This window comes from Rhinolophus ferrumequinum, chromosome 7, assembly GCF_004115265.2.
Source record: "Rhinolophus ferrumequinum isolate MPI-CBG mRhiFer1 chromosome 7, mRhiFer1_v1.p, whole genome shotgun sequence".
Lineage (NCBI taxonomy): Eukaryota > Metazoa > Chordata > Mammalia > Chiroptera > Rhinolophidae > Rhinolophus > Rhinolophus ferrumequinum.
The window spans coordinates 41,608,304-41,626,118 of record NC_046290.1 but is presented as its reverse complement, the minus strand read 5'-3'; the positions used below and the strand labels follow the sequence as shown (position 1 = coordinate 41,626,118).

The window sequence follows — 17,815 nt, the reverse complement described above, 5'->3', positions numbered from 1 at the left end:
GATCCAGTGAGGTTGATTCCCACAGAGGAAAGCTATGCCTACCTAACTTAGTGGACAGTAAACAACTCTTCAGTTAATGATGTTCTCCTTTTCTCAAGGTGTCCAAAGACAAGAGGTGGTCTGTAAAAGGTTGGATGACAACTCCATTGTCCAGAACAATTACTGTGACCCTGACAGTAAGCCACCTGAAAATCAAAGAACCTGCAACACTGAGCCCTGCCCACCTGAGTAAGTAAGAGAAAGAAGTGAGAATTATTTTCTCCAATTACATAGAGAAAAACATTAACTAGTCACGTATGGAAACATATTCATTCACATGATATGAATAAATTAAATTAAGAAAAGGGGATAAAACATCACAGAAGGTAGAATTCTGACATCCCTTTCATTGAGCAAAGATTCCTATTTATCCATAGATTTCATTTAACTCCTTTAAAGCAGGAACTTCCGTAGGTTGATCCTGGTACAGTGCTGGAAAGTATCATATTTCACCATTCTACGGCACCCATCTTTTCACACTTTACATCTCTGAAATTGGGATTCATCTTGCAAATAACTTACAATAATACTCAGCATTCCTTTTTCTTTCTTAATAGTACATAAAATAATAGTATCTTAGATCAAGTAAAATATAGTAGGTTGGTGTGCAGTTCTGTCTTTTCCAGATATTTCTCCCAAAGGCCTAAAGACTTTTAAAATGGTTTAGAAAGGTTCTGCAATGGCATATCAGTGCTTTAATTTGCTGACCCACTTTAAAGTTCTGTCGTATCTTCTAAGGGTCGGGCACAGGCACAGAGGTTGACTTTAGTCTCTTTCTGTCCATTAATGTAGCAGTTACAGCTCACTGTAGAGGGAGTCACAAGGAGAGCATCGCTTCATCTTAGTTATGACTTTTAAAGAATTAAAATTTTAAACTATGAGACCTGCTATTAGTGAATCACACTTGATCATCTGTAAGAACAGAAAGGCTTCTTGATTGAGCAAAAGACGATGGTTAGGTGAAAAAAGACAAAGATGGTGAGTTGTTCATGAAAATACTGATCTTTGTAGGGATTTTGCCAATTTGACAACTGCAACACAGAACATGTGTGAATGGCATTTCATTCTTCTTTAAGAGAAACCATTATCTCCCCCAGTTAACTAATTGTCCCAACATGAAATTGATAAAGAAAAAGAGAGTAATCAAATGAATTTATATACATCCCAAGGTCTCTAAAACTGGAAGGGAAGCTCTATAATGAAGTAATCTCTTTTTCTAAAAATGACTACCGTGAAGTCACAAAATCCAGGGACTTACAATGGATAAGGAATTCAGTTCTTTAATACAGTTAAAGCAAGGTGCATTGCTTAATATTTGTTCCCAAACAATAATGCCTTATAAACTTTCATTATCCAAACTCAGTGTCTGCCTGAATATTTGAATCTCAAAGGGAGATAGATATTTACTACGAGTCTCTTGAAAAGGTTTCAGGCAGTGGCTACCAAATAAGGAGCACAAGGAGTCTAGTGTGATAGAAGTTTTTATTCTAAAACTTTTAAAATTTTATGTCTCTTTTTTGTTTTTGAAATGTGATCACCATGCAACTTATTCCTTAAAATCCAGACATGGGAAAGTATAGAAATATGACCTATGATATATATTAGAAAAACAAGATATTTAATTTTTTTCACTTTCTTTTGCTAATTATTTTTATGTTTATAAAACTATATAAAGCAAAGTGATGCTCATAAACCGTGGGGTAAATTTGGTTTCCAATAACGTCAACATATTTTCATCAAATTATGAGTCTCAACCCATCAACCTAATTCACTGACACTCAGGATTATAAGTATTATGTTTGGCATTTGATCAGCCATGTAAGGCATCTGAGTGGGCCTGATCACACCTATTCTATTTTGACCTTGGCTTTTTTATTTGTTTAAGCTTAAATGCTATTTGAACAGCCCTTGAGATTCAATGGTTGGCCATTCCACACCATATATTGTAGGATTGGGTATTACATGGGAATTTGGTGGGGTTTTTTCTGTTTTTGTTTTCCACACTTTAAGGATAATTGACATATTTGAATTAACACACATAATTAAAATTAGGTTTCCTATCTCCTTTCGTAGGAAATAAAAAGTTATTGACTTCTTTTTTTAAGTTTGGAGGTCAGAGGATAGAATTTGAAAAAAAGATAAAGAGAATATGTGAAAGAAAATTTAGGCTGACAGTTTTCTTTCTTGGAAAGAGCTAAAGAAATATATTTAACATATTACTCTTTATTAGTCCATGTTTTCTTAGTTCCTTTAAAATTTTTCCTCTATTACTTTGAATTCAGTCTATGCAAAAGGGAATGGTTGTCGTATAAAATAAGATTCCCAGTAGACACTGATATTATAGAGATAAAAATCATAGAAAGACGACTGAATTCAGTAAGACTTTAAATGAGTGTGGAAGATAGGAAAGGAGATAGGTTTTTCTTAGATTTGTTTTTCGTAATACATATTAAAGCATACATTTTTTTAAAAGCAGGTAAGGAAAAAGAATAAAATAAAAATCACCTATGATACTTGTAATGCCACTGTTAATATTTTTTTGCACTGTTAATATTTTGATATACATATTTCTAATTTATTTTTCTATGTCTACATAGGCATGTATATATAACAAAATGGTATTATACTACTTATGATGCTTTGTGTTCAGTTCTCAATGTATTTTAAACATTAATATCTTCTACAACATTTAGTAAATTTGTCATTATTTATTTAAATTGGCTTTCCACTGTTGAACAATTTTGGCTGTGTCTTAGCTTTTGATCTCTAACAATATCACAGCATTAACCATTTTTGCTACTAAAACTTGGTTCTCTATAATTACGCCCTTATACTAAATGCACAGGAACAGAATTTCTGGTTCAAATGGAAATATATTTTAGTTTTTGAGCCACATTGTCAAATTGGTCTCCAGAGAGAACATAGGAATGGATACTCCCACTAAGAGTATGTAAGAATGTCATTTCCCTGAGCTGAACAACACTGGCTATTATTACCTTAAAAACAATCTTTGCCTATTTTATAGGGGGGAAAAGCCTTAATATCTAATTATCTTTTATTTAGTATATCTTGGATTGCCGATGAGCCTGAACATTTAAAAATTATGTCCAGTGGCTCTTTGTATTACTTCTGTTTTGCTTCTCATCTTCATGGCCTATCCCATTTTTTATTAAAGTATTTATCATTTCGTTATTGATTTGTATTAACTCTTAATGTGTAAAGAATATTAACTCTTTTATCTGTGTTCCAAATATATTTTCCTAGTTTGTCATATATTTTTGATACTATTTATGATGTTATAATCTATTTTTACTTATAAGAGTCTTAAAATATTATATAGGCAAACAATCAAACTTTCATTCTTTCATTGGTATGTTTAGGAAGCCTTTACCCACTCTAAGATTATACTTTCAAAGTTTCTTTTTTCAATGTAAACTTCAATCTATTTTAAATATATTTGTCTGCTTTGAGGAAAAGATCTATATTCATCTTCAGATATTATTGTTTTTCCAATACCATCCATTTAAAATTCTAAATGATATTTATCAGAAAGTATCTTTTCAAATAATGAAATATTTTAACTGTCTTTTAGTCATATTGGAGACTTTGAAGGTAGAATATCGAAAAATGGAAGGCTGTAAGATGTATCCTTGTGTTTTATAAAGAAAATGACAGAGGACTAGAAGGAATAGACAAAAAAGGCATTGGTAGAAAAATAATAACAACAATAATAATATTTATTTGGAATATCTTAAAGGACCTGAGGAAGCCTTGCTGGGAAAAATTAATGTGCTCAGAGCAGCAGCTCTTTTATAAGAAAGAGTATGGTAGTCAAGATGGTGAGGTGACTAGGGACAGGAATAAAACAAGAATTCTAGAGACATTGAATAAAAATGGTGGGATTCATGACATAGGCTGAAAAAATTGGAAAAAAGGGAAGGGAGGAGTTGACATTAAAAAGCATGACTGATGGGAAGCATGACTGATGGGAAGCATGACTGATGGGAAGCCCCGCCATCAGAAAAGGGAGTAATGCTGAGTCGGAATCCAAAGAGAAAGGCCAAGAGTTCAGTTTTGAGCATGTTGTCTTTTAATAGCAAGACTATTTCTACATATGACCTCATGTGAAGAAACCTTGGATACTGAATATTATCCCTGTATGATACTTTGGTGTTTAAATTTGTGAAAATCAGAAAGGTGGAAACAATGGAGTACTATACACTCTGCTAATCCTGTGATCAAAAATGAAAAGACATTTTTAAAGTATCTGCAATGTGCAAGGCACTGTGTATGGGAGAAATGGTTCCTTTACCTAAGAACAATTTAATTGGGCAAATACATATAAAAATGACCATAGTAAATAGCAAAATGTGTAAAGTACAACTAGAGAGTTATAAGTAAAAGTGCTAAAGGATAACTCCCGACTGGGGAGAGATTTTTACCCAGGGGTTACGTTTAATTTAATGATATCTTTTATGATATACTGTTTAACAATTATTTTGAGTCATTGCACCTCACCCATGAACAATTATAATCTGTTGTTTTAAGTTTAGAAAAAGATTCATCCGAGTCCTCTATAACACTCCAAAATTTAAGACCTCAGAAGATGCATAGAAATCATGAAAGCCAACTCCCATTGTTTTACAGATGAGGGCATGCTGGTCTCCAGTAATGTTTTTCCTATTATACCAGACATCACTAACTTTGTAAGTTACAAATCAAATGTTTGTTGGCACTTTAGTACTTTGAATTTTGTTTCTTAACACATTCTCAATTGCCGCTTTCAGAGATGTTTATTACATTGTTGTTGTTTTAATTTAGAAAAATCTCAACTATGGACTAATTAGGGGATAGAGGATTCTACCTAATATTAGACTCACTTTCCAATTAGCTGAGGAATGAGCAGATTTTTCTTTTTTTTTTACCAACTTTTTGTTTTGAAAATTTTTCTGAAAACTACTTTAAAACTTAGGAAAGTTTTGGTAGTTTTAGTAACTAGTCAATAGGTTAGATACTTGAATCTCTGAGTAAAAATGTTATTGTCAAATTCTGAGGATTTTTTTTTTTTACTGTAATATTTATAAGAAAGGTTGACAATTACACCCTTGATTCTGGGACAAAAGCTGGGAAATTTCAATATCTATCTCAATCGCTCAATCAGTCTCTCTTCTCAATCTCTCTCCCTCCTGCTCTCTCTCTCTCTCTCTCTCTCTCTCTCTCTCACACACACACACACACACACAAAATCCCAATATCTAATGTCAGTTTATTTTCATACGCACTGCCATTTCCCTTTAAGTTAAAAAGGGAAAATAATATTCTGGTTTTATGATGGATTCTTCAAAAATATTCTGGTTAACCTAGGTTTGGCAAAAATTTTTATAGTGTCTCTCTTATTCCCTCCTCCCAATAGTATTACTATTTGTCTTATTAATGTACAGATACTGCAGATCAAATTACATAGGCTGCACCAAGCTGCTCTTATTTCAAACACTCAAACATGAATCCTACTAATTGTTAGCGTCTAATGGATATAAAGGCACATGTGAGGATGAAGACAATTTGATCACCAGGTCTTCAGCTCAGAAAGAAACAGCCCTGGTATTGTTCAGACTATCACAATTCAGCAAGTGATATTCCCAGTGAGAATTTTTGTGTTCATATTTTTACCAGTGAATCTAGAGGAAGAAAAAAAAAGAGAAATAGGGAGAATGTCATCAAAGGGTCAACTACGTGGAGAATGAAGGTGAAGGAAGCAGTCTGTCTTAAACTGGACAGAAGAGGGGAGAAGCTGAGACAAGTTGATGCAGTGGTAAAATTGCAAAACTATTTAAATAATAGAGTGTGATTTAATCCTTTAGAGGGACATGGGAAGGGATGATTTGCTGAGCAATAAAGATGCAACAGGAACTAACTGGGAAGCCTGAAGTCAGAGGTACAGTCAGAAGGGAAATTGGGAGGGTGGTTAATACTTTTACTTTCAGACCTTCCAAGTTAAATGCTAGAGTGATATATCTAGGCTAAGAGATGGTTGGCGATAAAAGAGAGGACAAAGTATAAAAAGGCGGAGGTGGCTGTGACCTCGTGCAGCAAAGAACAGCAACACCTCCTGAATCACCGCTGTTACTCTGGGCACCTGTGTTTAATTTGACGGCCTCCATCCCTCTTGCATTATGAGACCTAATGAGATCATGGCTGGAGGTGGTATGACTGAACTTTTTGTGGCTGAGTTACACACATTTCTGTTTTATCCCCTAATCTCGGTGATGAAATCACTGTTGTGAATTGAATCAGAGTTTCACTATGGCTGGCATGCAAGTTATTATTCTCAGTACACATTTTTTTCTTTACCAAAAATGGTACTAACAACTCAGATCATGTTCATCTGTGGAAAACAAAACAGAAAGAATATGAAAATCACTTTAAATCTCCTCTGGAAAATGACTTAGAAAAAAATATGGATGTCAGATTTTTAAAATTCAGCATGAAATTATCATTCTTTAACTGAATTTTGTATTGAAAATTTTTAGATTTTTGACAAGATATATTTTAATTTTAAGAAATTGGCTAATTACGATGTTTCCAAATGCTGGTTTCCCTCTATAAGTAAAGATAAGACAAATAACAATGAACAAAGCCCTTTGTAGCTTATTTAGCTAAATCAGGCTCAAATTTAGGCTACTAGTATGCTGAATTCACAAAGGCACTATCTCCCACATACACATGGCACAATTTGTTCTTAAGCTTTCATACTCCTCTCTCTGGATAGTCTCTCACCCAAGAGCATGACCATATCCACTGGGGACAGTTGCATGATTTATGATCATGGGTTGAAGAAAATGTCTTGTGACCTCATGCTTGTGACCTAGATCCTACTACTCAACAGTGTTAAAAGTGAAATACAGTGGAAATAGCAATGGGTGGGGGATCTAGTCCTAGTTCCATTATTGTTCTTCTCATGATTTTGGAGAACCATTTTCCTAACACTGGGTTTTACTTTCTTCTGTAAAACAAAGCACAATGCCTTGAGCATAGTAGGCATTCTGCATATATTTATTAAATTAAGTACATGTCAGCCAGGACTCTGGTTGGAAATAACACAACTTTAACTTCAGCTACTTTCTGCACGTTAGAGGATTTATTGTTTTATATAAGAAAGGTGAGGAAATGGTGAGAGTGGACCTAGCTTGAGGAATGGCTAGACTCAAGGATTCAGCTTCCATCAGGCCTCTCTAGCTCCTCTGTATGCTTTCAAATCAGCTAATGCCACTTGATAGGGTGTGGCCAACAGCATTTTGTATATCTTTATCCACCTTTGTGACCACAAAGGAAAGGGTCCTCTTTGCTCTAATCGAGATATAAAAATTCTAAAGCCACCTTCTCATTAGTCTTATTTGGATCATGATTTACACCCCATGGATCAATTAATGTTCCCAAAAGGGTGAGTTGTACAGAAGTATTTTACATACACACACAACAACAACAACAACAAATTCTGAAATTATATATATAAAAGTTCATTGAGGACTTTAGGAAAAGGAGTGATATACCTATAAATGTGAGACATGTTCATTTTATTAAGACATTTTAGTTTCTTCCCGCATTAGCTATACAGAAGCTGTTTTTAAGAGTGAAGGGGTCAAAGCAAGGGATTTCCCTGTTTTCACAGAGCTGGCTCAGGGCTCTGTTCTTGCTGTAGGTGTTTGAAGAGTCCCATGTCTTCAGGATGGCTACCTGGGCCTTGTCTGCCCCTGTAAGGACAGTTAAAGGCCTTCTATCTTCTGCAAAGTATGACGTTCATTTCTGGGAATCAACAACAGCCCTAGCTCCTATAGTGTGATTTTAGCACAAAATCCTCAATTGTGGCAGAACTTGCCTCAATTTAGTAATAAGGTAGCTCCTGTTTGTTGTGTGTCAAACACTCTTTTGGAAGCTCTCAGTGGTGTGCTGAAGCCAGCTGGTACTGGCACCTGAGACCCTATTAATAGCCTATTGTCTCTTGTTCATGTTTAGTATGTGAAGGTGGTAGCTTGAAATTGGTCATAGTGAGGTATTTATCCCACAAAAATTGGCAAATGCAACAAGTCAGGACTCCCTCCCATGACAATCTAGTCTTTAAGTATTTCCCCGCACATGACTGGCAACTTCATATATATTACCTTACTTAATCCTCATGACAATCTCAAGATTGATATTGTTATCCTCACTTTAGAAATTAATAAAAAAAGGAGAAATATCAAAAAGTTTTAAAGATACGTAGTGCAATACTTACTTGAACATGGTTCTGCCTGCTCCGAAGCCCATGCACTACACTTTAGAATGCAATTGACAGTGAGTTATCTTTTCCTTAGCAGTTTTTCCATTTGTCATTTGTCACATCAACCAACACTGAAATGTCCGTTCTTCTAGGAAAAGGATGTAGTTTGTTGATAAAAGTTCCTTCACTCAGCTGAAAATCTCTGGCTGCACTGAGGAAATGCTTTTCTGTGTTTCTTCCACTTCCTGCTGCAGGTGGTTCATTGGAGACTGGTTGCAGTGTAGCAAGACTTGTGACGGTGGAATGCGTACAAGGGCAGTGCTCTGCATCAGGAAGATTGGCCCTTCCGAGGAGGAGACACTGGACTACAGTGGTTGTTTAACACACCGGCCTATTGAGAAAGAGTCCTGCAACAACCAGTCATGTCCACCTCAGTGGGTGGCTTTGGACTGGTCAGAAGTAAGGAAATCTGAGGCTGTATGTTTTGAGATGTCTTAACTATCAATACCAAAGCATTTAATATTAAGGACACCTGAGCATGTGAGCATCTTAGAACTCAACAAGTAAGGACTACACAACAATGAATTTGGCCATGTTATATTTTGTTGCTGCTTGTCAGGAAGTAAGGGTTTTTTTGGGTCGGGGAGATCAACGAGAAACTAGTCTGATTAAAAATAAGCCTAAAGTAAATTTGCAAGAACATTATAGTGAGTACTCATATAAGTGGTTTTATACCCTTCTTTACTATTCTTGAACAGCATCATAGGCTCAGAATTAGTGACATATTATATCTTTTTTTGCCAAGTAATGTTCCAGCCTAACTATATAACTCTAGATATGAATCGATGTCAATTTATCATCACTTGTTATATATCTATCTATCTATATATTTAATTAATTTTATTGAATCAGGAAAAGAAACATGGAGTTGAAGTTGTAAATTTCCAACACATCACATTCATATTTTTATCATTACCTCCATTTATATGATCAGTGAAGAAGACCTGGCTAAGATAATGTTTTTTAGGCATACATGTATATAAAAGAGTCTAACATAATCCAGAGGCCTCAGAAAAATGGTCTTATGAAAAATGAGGTAAGAGGTAAATTCTTGACTCCTCATTCTGCATGAGACATACACATATACACTATACCATTCTCCACATTTCCCAAAGAAGAGCTGAATCCTTCTGTAGTGTTGGTTAAGAAAAATGAGTAACTGGTTATATAACTAAAGGTCATTCTTCCAAGTTAACAAACAGGATGCATTTTTTTTTTTTAAACATCGTGGTACTTCCTTTAGGTATTGCCTGTAGACCTCGTAAGTTTGTAAAAAAATAAACAAAAAACAAATTAAGCATAGTTCTTTAGGAACCTCTGGATGTAACTTTTCCCCCTGTGAATCTCACTGCTTTTGAACGGCCTTATCTTGCTGGAGGCATGGTGCTAAAAGAGGGACTGTGTTTAAAATGGTACGTGGAAATAGAGATTTTGACCAGTTGTGGTTATCCATGGAATCTTTGCCAGGTTTTGGGAGTGTTCTCCCAAGTTTCCTGGCCATAGTCCAGCCTCAGTAATTACATTCTGCCCACCTAACTTTTATTTGTGTTTCAATCAAATGTAGAGATAGCCTTGGTATTATTCACTCAGTGATTATGGAAAGTAGTATGAACTCTTCTGTTCCCTAACAGTGGGTGGATTAACTCCTAAATTCCTTTTGAAAGATAAAACTTATTGATAAAGAACAGGCATTCTAGAGAGTTGTCCGCCTGTTAGTATAATAATAATTTTTCTTGCAATTCAGTGCCCAAGACCCTTATAGAATCCATAAATTGTCTTTGATAATAATGACAAATTTATTATTGGAAAACCACAATGGGAGACCTGATGATTGGCTTCAATGATGTTAGGCTTTCAGGTCAAGTCAGTAAGTATAACTCAGTCTTCCTAAACACACTGGGGTAGGCACTGTGGAGAATACGAAAGAATCTTATAAGCTTGGGAAAATAAAGAATACCCATTAAACAACTAGAGAATAAGACAATGTTTAATAAGATGGTAGATTGTGTGGTATAAATGTATAAGTAATATAGAAATTCAGAGCTGAGAAGGTCAGAATGGCCTGAAGTAAGGTCAGAAGGCTTTTTAGTTGATGGGAGTTAAACTGAATGTTGAGGGAATATAGGATTTGAAGTAGGGAAGAAAATAGGGAAGCTGGAGAAGGTATTTCTGATAAGAGAAACAACTGACCAGAAACACAAAGACCATGTGGTAAAATAGTATGGGAGAAAAGCATCTTAAAGAATAAATGGAAGATAAGATTGAATAAAGTAGTGATAGGTAACAAGACGTCCTAAATACAGAATTCTATATCACATCATCTTTCTACAAAAAGTGAATAAAAGTAGACAAGTTCATGAGCAGAAACTAGCAAAACTTTCTGACAACCACTAAAACACCAAAACCTCATGCACAGACTCATTTCACATTGGTCTCTTACCTATTTCTGTATTATTATATTTTTTATTTTAACATAAAACAACCAAATATAATCACCTTGCGAGATAGCTTATGTATATTTTATGTTTCCATTCCAAATACCATTTTAAGGATTTCTTCCTAATTCAACCACATATTGGTTGTAGTTACCCTCCTTCTAGAATTTTGATTATCTAGCCAATCTTAGAAGTGACTTGCTTAAGTGTCTCTAAGAGGCTTTTAGGTATTCCTGGAGGCTTCCTAAAGAAATATGTGTAAGCAAAGGGAGCTTTTAATTACATTTCTGCTATCTTCTTCAAGATAGTTGAGTCAAAGCTTAGGGAAAAGAAGTTGTGCTGAGGGCATGAAATGTCTGTGTTGGGATGACAACCTCCAAGAAAGCATGGGTAGCTGCTGTTGTCTCTGCACAGACAATGCAGAAAAAGCAGTTCTAGGGTAAGCGTAGGTCAACAAATGCTGCCATTGCTGGCTCAAAAAATTCTAGTTGGACACCACCTGTGCCATCATCTTCCTCCTTTATTCAGGAGGAAAGAGATAATTTTGCCCCATGCAATCTGTCCTGTTTATTTTCCACTGGAGGGGTGCCATCTCACACTTTCATTTCCTTACTTTACCAGGAAGCCCACCTCTTGCCTAGATGGGTTAAAAATAAGTGAAAGTAAATACATTAAGTGAAATAAATGTCAGAGTAGCACTGGAGAACAAAGTGAGAACAAGACTTCCAATAAGAATGGAACACCTCCTACTAATGAAAAGAGGAGGTCCACGCAAACAGAAGCGCAGGCACTGTTCAACCTCTTTCAGTTTACTTTTGCAAACATTTCACACACTGTTCTTTTGATGTGCCCATGAACACTTCTCTTTCTGCCCTCTCCCCACTTCCAACTGTCAGCTGTCTGAGCTCTGCTAATCACAAGGGTGAGGTTCAACTGGTGAAAACATGTTGCTGCAAGAGGAATGTACCCTTTGACCTTTTTCCTTTTGTGCCGGCTGCTCTAATATAAAATTTCCATTGTTGCAAAGCCAGGAACCGTTTTTCGTTTTCCCCATCAGCAAAACCTACCAGTGCTGTGGCAAAAGGAAAAAAAAAAAGTAAATTATCTTGGTGGAAAATGGCTGTTTGGCAGCCTTTTGTGAAACTAATGCAGCCACGGCTTTCCCATTTCCTATAATTTAGCCTCACTCTTGGGGTCACCCATGCTATGTTGGACTTAAATCGTTTTCTGTTTTTGCCCTCTCCTGACATGTAACTCTTAAAAGCATTTCTGCATACTGTGGATGGGCTCCAGCAATCCTAAACCATTTTTCGATGTATCAGGATAATTTCTTTTGACTCCCACAGAGCACCCATTGAAAGTGGCCCATTTTTTGTACTTCCTCTTGGACAAGTGATAACAAGCATCGTACTCAGTTGACTTTACAGGACTTACATGTAGGTAGCGTTACTTTAGAAGGACGCGGGGACATCTACCCCCAAAGGGCCGTGCTTTGTGTTAGTAGATATTACCTTGTTTACTCCTAGGTTCTACTCTGGTGCTATAACTAAGTAAACGAAATCCACCTCTCCAGAGAGGATTTAGTCTAACCCCAAAACTTTAACATTTCTATCCTTTACAAGTGAGAGCCAAATTGTTTTCCCTGGTGTGGTTTCAAATACTTTTCTTCTGAAAAATCTGTTTTTGTTTCTTAATCATAGAACATTAAGCAAAAGCATCAATGCATCTCTTAACAAAAATCACCCCCTATATCCCACTGAGATGAAAACAAAACACAAATGGTGTGGTCAGACTTTAAATCATTGTGAAACACTGAATAATAAATAAAAGAGGCAAATAGATATTTGCCTGCAATAAGGAGAAATAAAAATAATTTTACTAAATGATTGCCCACTGAAATAATATCTTCCACCCAGCTATCTAATGGTTTATTATGAGAATGACTGGAAGGGATTTTAATATTTATAACTGTACTTTAATGTGAAAAATGATTTTTTATTAACTGAATTAAGTATTTAATTTCTGATTGTTACTAATGAATTGTACTGCATACTCAAAAAGCGTACAAAAGAATACCCTTCACATGGGTATAGACCGACGATTATTATCTTTGAGGAATGTTCTGAAGCATTCATAATTAAGTTAATGCACATCTATCATATACATAACCATGGCTACTGTTTGATTTTCTAGAATTTCTTTTTTTTTTCAGATAGCTAAATAAAAAAGAGGCTCTCAGATAGATGAACATATTTATCATAAGGCTAAAAAGAGGCAAAGATGAAATGTAGGCTAAATAAAGCTGAGGAAAAAAGTAAAAATAAAAACAAGCTGCAGGACGTCTCTGCTTGAACATCTCTGACATAAGGTCAGAAGAAATTTCAGGATAGAGTTCTACTGAGAACGAAGCTGTTCTAAGTGGCATCCCCATGCCCTCACTACTTTATAATCAGCCTTAAGAAGTACAATATTTATAGAGACCAGATTTGAGATTCTGGCTGTAGACATGTAATATTTGTGGCTTGATCTGCAGGGCTCAAGGGCTGGTGTATTCATTGAATCAGAATGTGGCACAAATGTAGTCTTTAGTCATTCACTATTTTGAGAATCCAGTTGATTATCTCTCTACTTCTCGTGCTATTGGCTAGAATATCTTTTGCTTATTTAGTGGAGTTCGGGCTGTAATTTTCTAAAATTGTTGTTTACCTCAGTAGCGTCATTGTATGTTTAGCTTTGCATATAACTGCACATTGTCCCGCAGAGGGTTTGTGTCTTTGTACATTTATCTGCCAGAACTTTATTCCAGTAGGAACCTGCCATCTGGATTTCTTTGCACCTCTCAGTGCTTCAGTGTCTCACTTGTAAAATGGATGTGAAAATAGAACTGAATGAAGTTCTGTGAGGATTAGGTAGTTTATGACATGCCAAGGACTTAGAACACAGTCTGACATACTAAATATTAGTGTTGCTTTCTCTTTTTATTCTTCTGTTCTTATCGGTCTTACTTGGGTTTCTTGTTTGTTTGTTTGTCTGTTGGTCTGTCTGTCTGTCTTCGGTTTCCGGGAGAAGTCTCAAACACAAATGCATCGTCAGTTCTTGCATTGTCTGCCTCCCCTAATTGTAAGCAGGATATTTGCATAGGCTCTTATGAAAGACTACTACAGTCTTCAAACAAAAAAACTGAAGCTTCTTGCTCCTGGAAAAAAGATATTAGAATAAGCAAGAGACATATGTCCCAGGATTTAAAATACGAAGCGGGAGGGGTGTGGCACAGGTGCATTTTTCAATGAATGTTCCCAATACAGAAAACTAATCATAGCCTCAAAATACTAAAACCAAATTCATTATACATCCTATGTGTTTCTGCCTGTATCCCTGAAGTCTGAAGTACCCTGCTATCTTGTACTTTACCTCAACTTATTTTTTATGGTAATTAATACTTCTTACGTGTTCTCATGCTTGGTTTCTACCAATGCTAAGAGCTAATATATATGGATCAGAAAACTTAGGACTTAGGTCCAGCTCTACCACTTGCTGTTTACCCTTGATTACGTTGTTTGAACTTTCCTCATCTGTAGCAATTATCAAAAAGTTGTTTAAGAATAATGTATTTGAAAGTATTTTGTGAACTGTGATGCTCTAATGGAGTGTAAGGTAATAGTGTTATTTTCAGTAATAATAGTAAGCGTTAAGAAAGTGATAGTAATCCCCTAAGGCTTTGGCTTCTTGCCTTGGTAGACAGTGGAGGTGTGAAGTCAAGAAGACCAGATACAAGTGGGGCAAGTTCAAGAGACTTGAATCAGCGCTTTATTCATTCCACAGATTGCATGATTGCAAGATATGATCACATGTCTTGCCTTCTTAAATATAAAGTAATAGTGTTGTTGTGACGATTAAATAAGATAATATATGCAAAGCACATGGGATAGTGGCTAATATCCAGGAAACAGTAGGAGTTAGCATTAGCTCTGCCATTTAATAGCTGCATGAGTTTCTACCAATCTTATTCTACTTATTCTAAGGTTGGTTCTTCATTTTAAAAACAGAATAATAATTGTCATCTCATGGGATTTTTGTGAGGACTATGTACATTATAGCATTTAACATAACTTTGTATATACAGTGTTTACTAAACGGTAGCTGCTATTATTATTATTATTATTATTATTATTAATAGTTGTAGTAGTCATAGTAGTAGCAGCAGCATTAACTTTGTACCTGGATAGGGAATACTGCAAATTATTTAGTATGGAAAGAGGAATCTGCAGAGATAAGCAAAAACTTCCTATCCGGGTATAGTAAGCATATTTAAAGATTTGATTTTTTTTTAAATTAAAGTTATTGGAGTGACAATTGTTAGTAAGGAGATTTGAATTTTTATCTTGAAGACAATAGTGAGCCATTGAAGGATTTTTTTTTTTAATCAAAAGAAAATATAACTGGATGTGTGCTTTAGAGAGTGGATTGGAGTGACGCAAAAGCAAGAAACAGGAGACCTGTTAGAAAGCCATTGCAATATTAGATGTAACGATGTTGTCTACAGTAAGGTTAGTGGTAGTGAAGACAGAGAAATCAACAGATGTGAGAGAGATTTATGAGTTGGTGTAATAGAACCTAGTGATTGATTATATGGGTAAAGTGAAGCAGCAGCTGGAAATAAGGATGTAGATTTGGCAGTCTAACGGAGTAATAGGGATCAGGAATATCTCTCTTAAGCCTTAAGTCCCTAACTGAAGCCTCTTCTGGAACCATGTTAGAAAGAACTGAATGTTATCCTCATTCAAAATGCATCTTAAACTTGTTATAATTTGGAGAAAGTGTATTGTTGTTACACTCATTGTGGTGAAGAGGATTCATGAGATCCTTAATTTTCACCTAAAAAAAAACAACAGTTAATATTTTACTTTCTTTGTATGGCGTGCACCACGCTCCAGGATTGCCCTGGGCAAAGCCACTCGGTTGTATAGTAATCATTAAGGCATCCCCGTCCCACAACTAGTACATCTTGATTTACCTGATGGTAAACCAAAACCATCATTTTCCAGATAAAAGACAATATATATTTATTCAGTGCATACTCAAAGCCCTGTGCTGGATCCTGGGGGTCAGGGTGGTGTCGGGGTGGTGTAGAAACATAAAACAGAAATGAAATAATTTTAAGGAGCTTATAATCTGTAGGGATGAAAAGACGTTTAAATACATAATTATAAAATAGGCAGATGGTGATTGGGGCACAAGAGTTTATATAGTCTACATCCCCTATTATGGTACTTAACCCTTGTGTTCACATGTCTATCTCCTACATAAAACTATGAGCTTCTAAACGTGTAAAGACTGTCTTATTCATTTTTGTGCCTTCTTCCCCCCTAATCTAGTGCAGTTCCTTAGGAGATCTGAAAATGTTTTCTAAATGATAAGTATAGAAACAGGGCTTCAAAATGTTGAAGGTAAAGTTCTCACTTGACTGAGAGGAAGTACAGATTTTAAGGAAGGGTTCAGACGTGCAGAGGAGACAGCTGGGGGACTTCAGTCAGCCACCATGTTAAATAGATGACTCTGGAACAGAGCACGCCAGTTAACCCCGGAGAAGAGGTAAAGAACAGTGTTTGTGATATAGGAGAATCACCTTTTCCTTAGTATGAAGAACAGATGGGTTCAACTAAAGCATAGTCAAAGTCATTACGTTTAACTGAAGGACAGGGAACCGTCCAGATATTTTCTGTGCAATAAACCATCACTGTATTCTTAGCTACCGCACTAAAAATACACATGTAAACCAACCCCAAGTTTGCTTCACAGAGACAAAGTCTTTGGTCTACTAATACCACAGTCTTCTTTTCTGAAGACTACACCTAGCATGTAGGAAACCAAGGATTCCACAGTCCAAAAATTAGGAATCTTATCACAGCTGAACGTGGCCAAGGATGGGGAGGAATCAAGGAATAAACCTACCCACAATAAAAGAAGAAAATAAGTTAGCCAAGAAAAACAAACTTTGGATTTAGCTCTTCATAAAGACCTTAGGGAAAAAGATAAAAGTGCTTCTGCTAAAAAACTTAAGGAATTTTCATATCTGAAAGACTTTGCCTAGAATTTAGTGTGTATGTGTATTGTATACCCAAACACACATTTACTTTAAGAAAGACTTTCCTCAAATTTTCCTCTGTCTTTAGACTGTTGTTACTCATTAGTATTTGTTTTCTTTCCAGTGCACTCCCAAATGTGGTTCAGGATTCAAGCATCGGATTGTTCTGTGCAAGAGCAGCGACCTTTCCAAAACATTCCCAGCTGCACAATGTCCAGAGGAGAGCAAACCTCCTATCCGCATCCGCTGCAGTTTGGGCCGCTGCCCTCCTCCTCGCTGGGTGACAGGAGACTGGGGCCAGGTAAGGCCATTGGACTGTGGGCTCCTGCTGAAGCAGCAGCACCTTGAGACACTTGAGGTTCCTGATTGGGTCACTGTAAGGGCTCAAGAGATGAGTAACAACACAGAGAAATCTAGGTATAAGACACGCATGTGAAACAATGCACAAACAGCAGCAGCTGCACAGAGACCTTAGCCATGTTTCTCCCACTTGTACCTATTCTTTGGTTCCTAACATTTCTATCCTAAAATTAAAAGCAAAATAGTCTAGATGGCCAGAGATTTGAACAAGTTATCAATCCTTTGGATTCTAGTCCCAACCCTCTCAACTGATTCAAGAATGAATCAGTTAACACCAGTATCTTAATGTTCTCACTTACAAAATAATTCCTCTTAATCTCTCAGAAAAGATGTGTTTGTGTGGGGGGGAGGGGTAATTAGCTTGATAATGTGATTGACAGTCTTTGAAGTATCATTAATACTTATTCTTCAATGGATTTTTCTGATGGAGATGATGAATTGTATTTTGAGATATATTTTTATATTAGACCCACTTCCATTTTATGTTCCAATTCCTATTTTTTTCTTTCTTCTTTTTCACTTACTTTTAAATTAAATTATCTTGCTGAAAGCCACCTTAAATCCTTTAAAAGCAAATTT

The 17,815-nt window shown here is 35.9% G+C and overlaps 1 protein-coding gene across 1 annotated transcript in view; it reads left to right on the top strand.

Moving 5' to 3' along the window:
- Window positions 1-17,815, top strand: part of ADAMTS6 (ADAM metallopeptidase with thrombospondin type 1 motif 6) — a 255,576-nt gene that overhangs the window by 220,472 nt on the left and 17,289 nt on the right. The window contains exons 21-23 of the mRNA XM_033109798.1: window positions 99-228; window positions 8,551-8,755; window positions 17,001-17,177. Of these exons, the coding sequence (XP_032965689.1) occupies window positions 99-228; window positions 8,551-8,755; window positions 17,001-17,177 (512 nt within the window). The remainder of the gene's footprint in view (window positions 1-98; window positions 229-8,550; window positions 8,756-17,000; window positions 17,178-17,815) is intronic.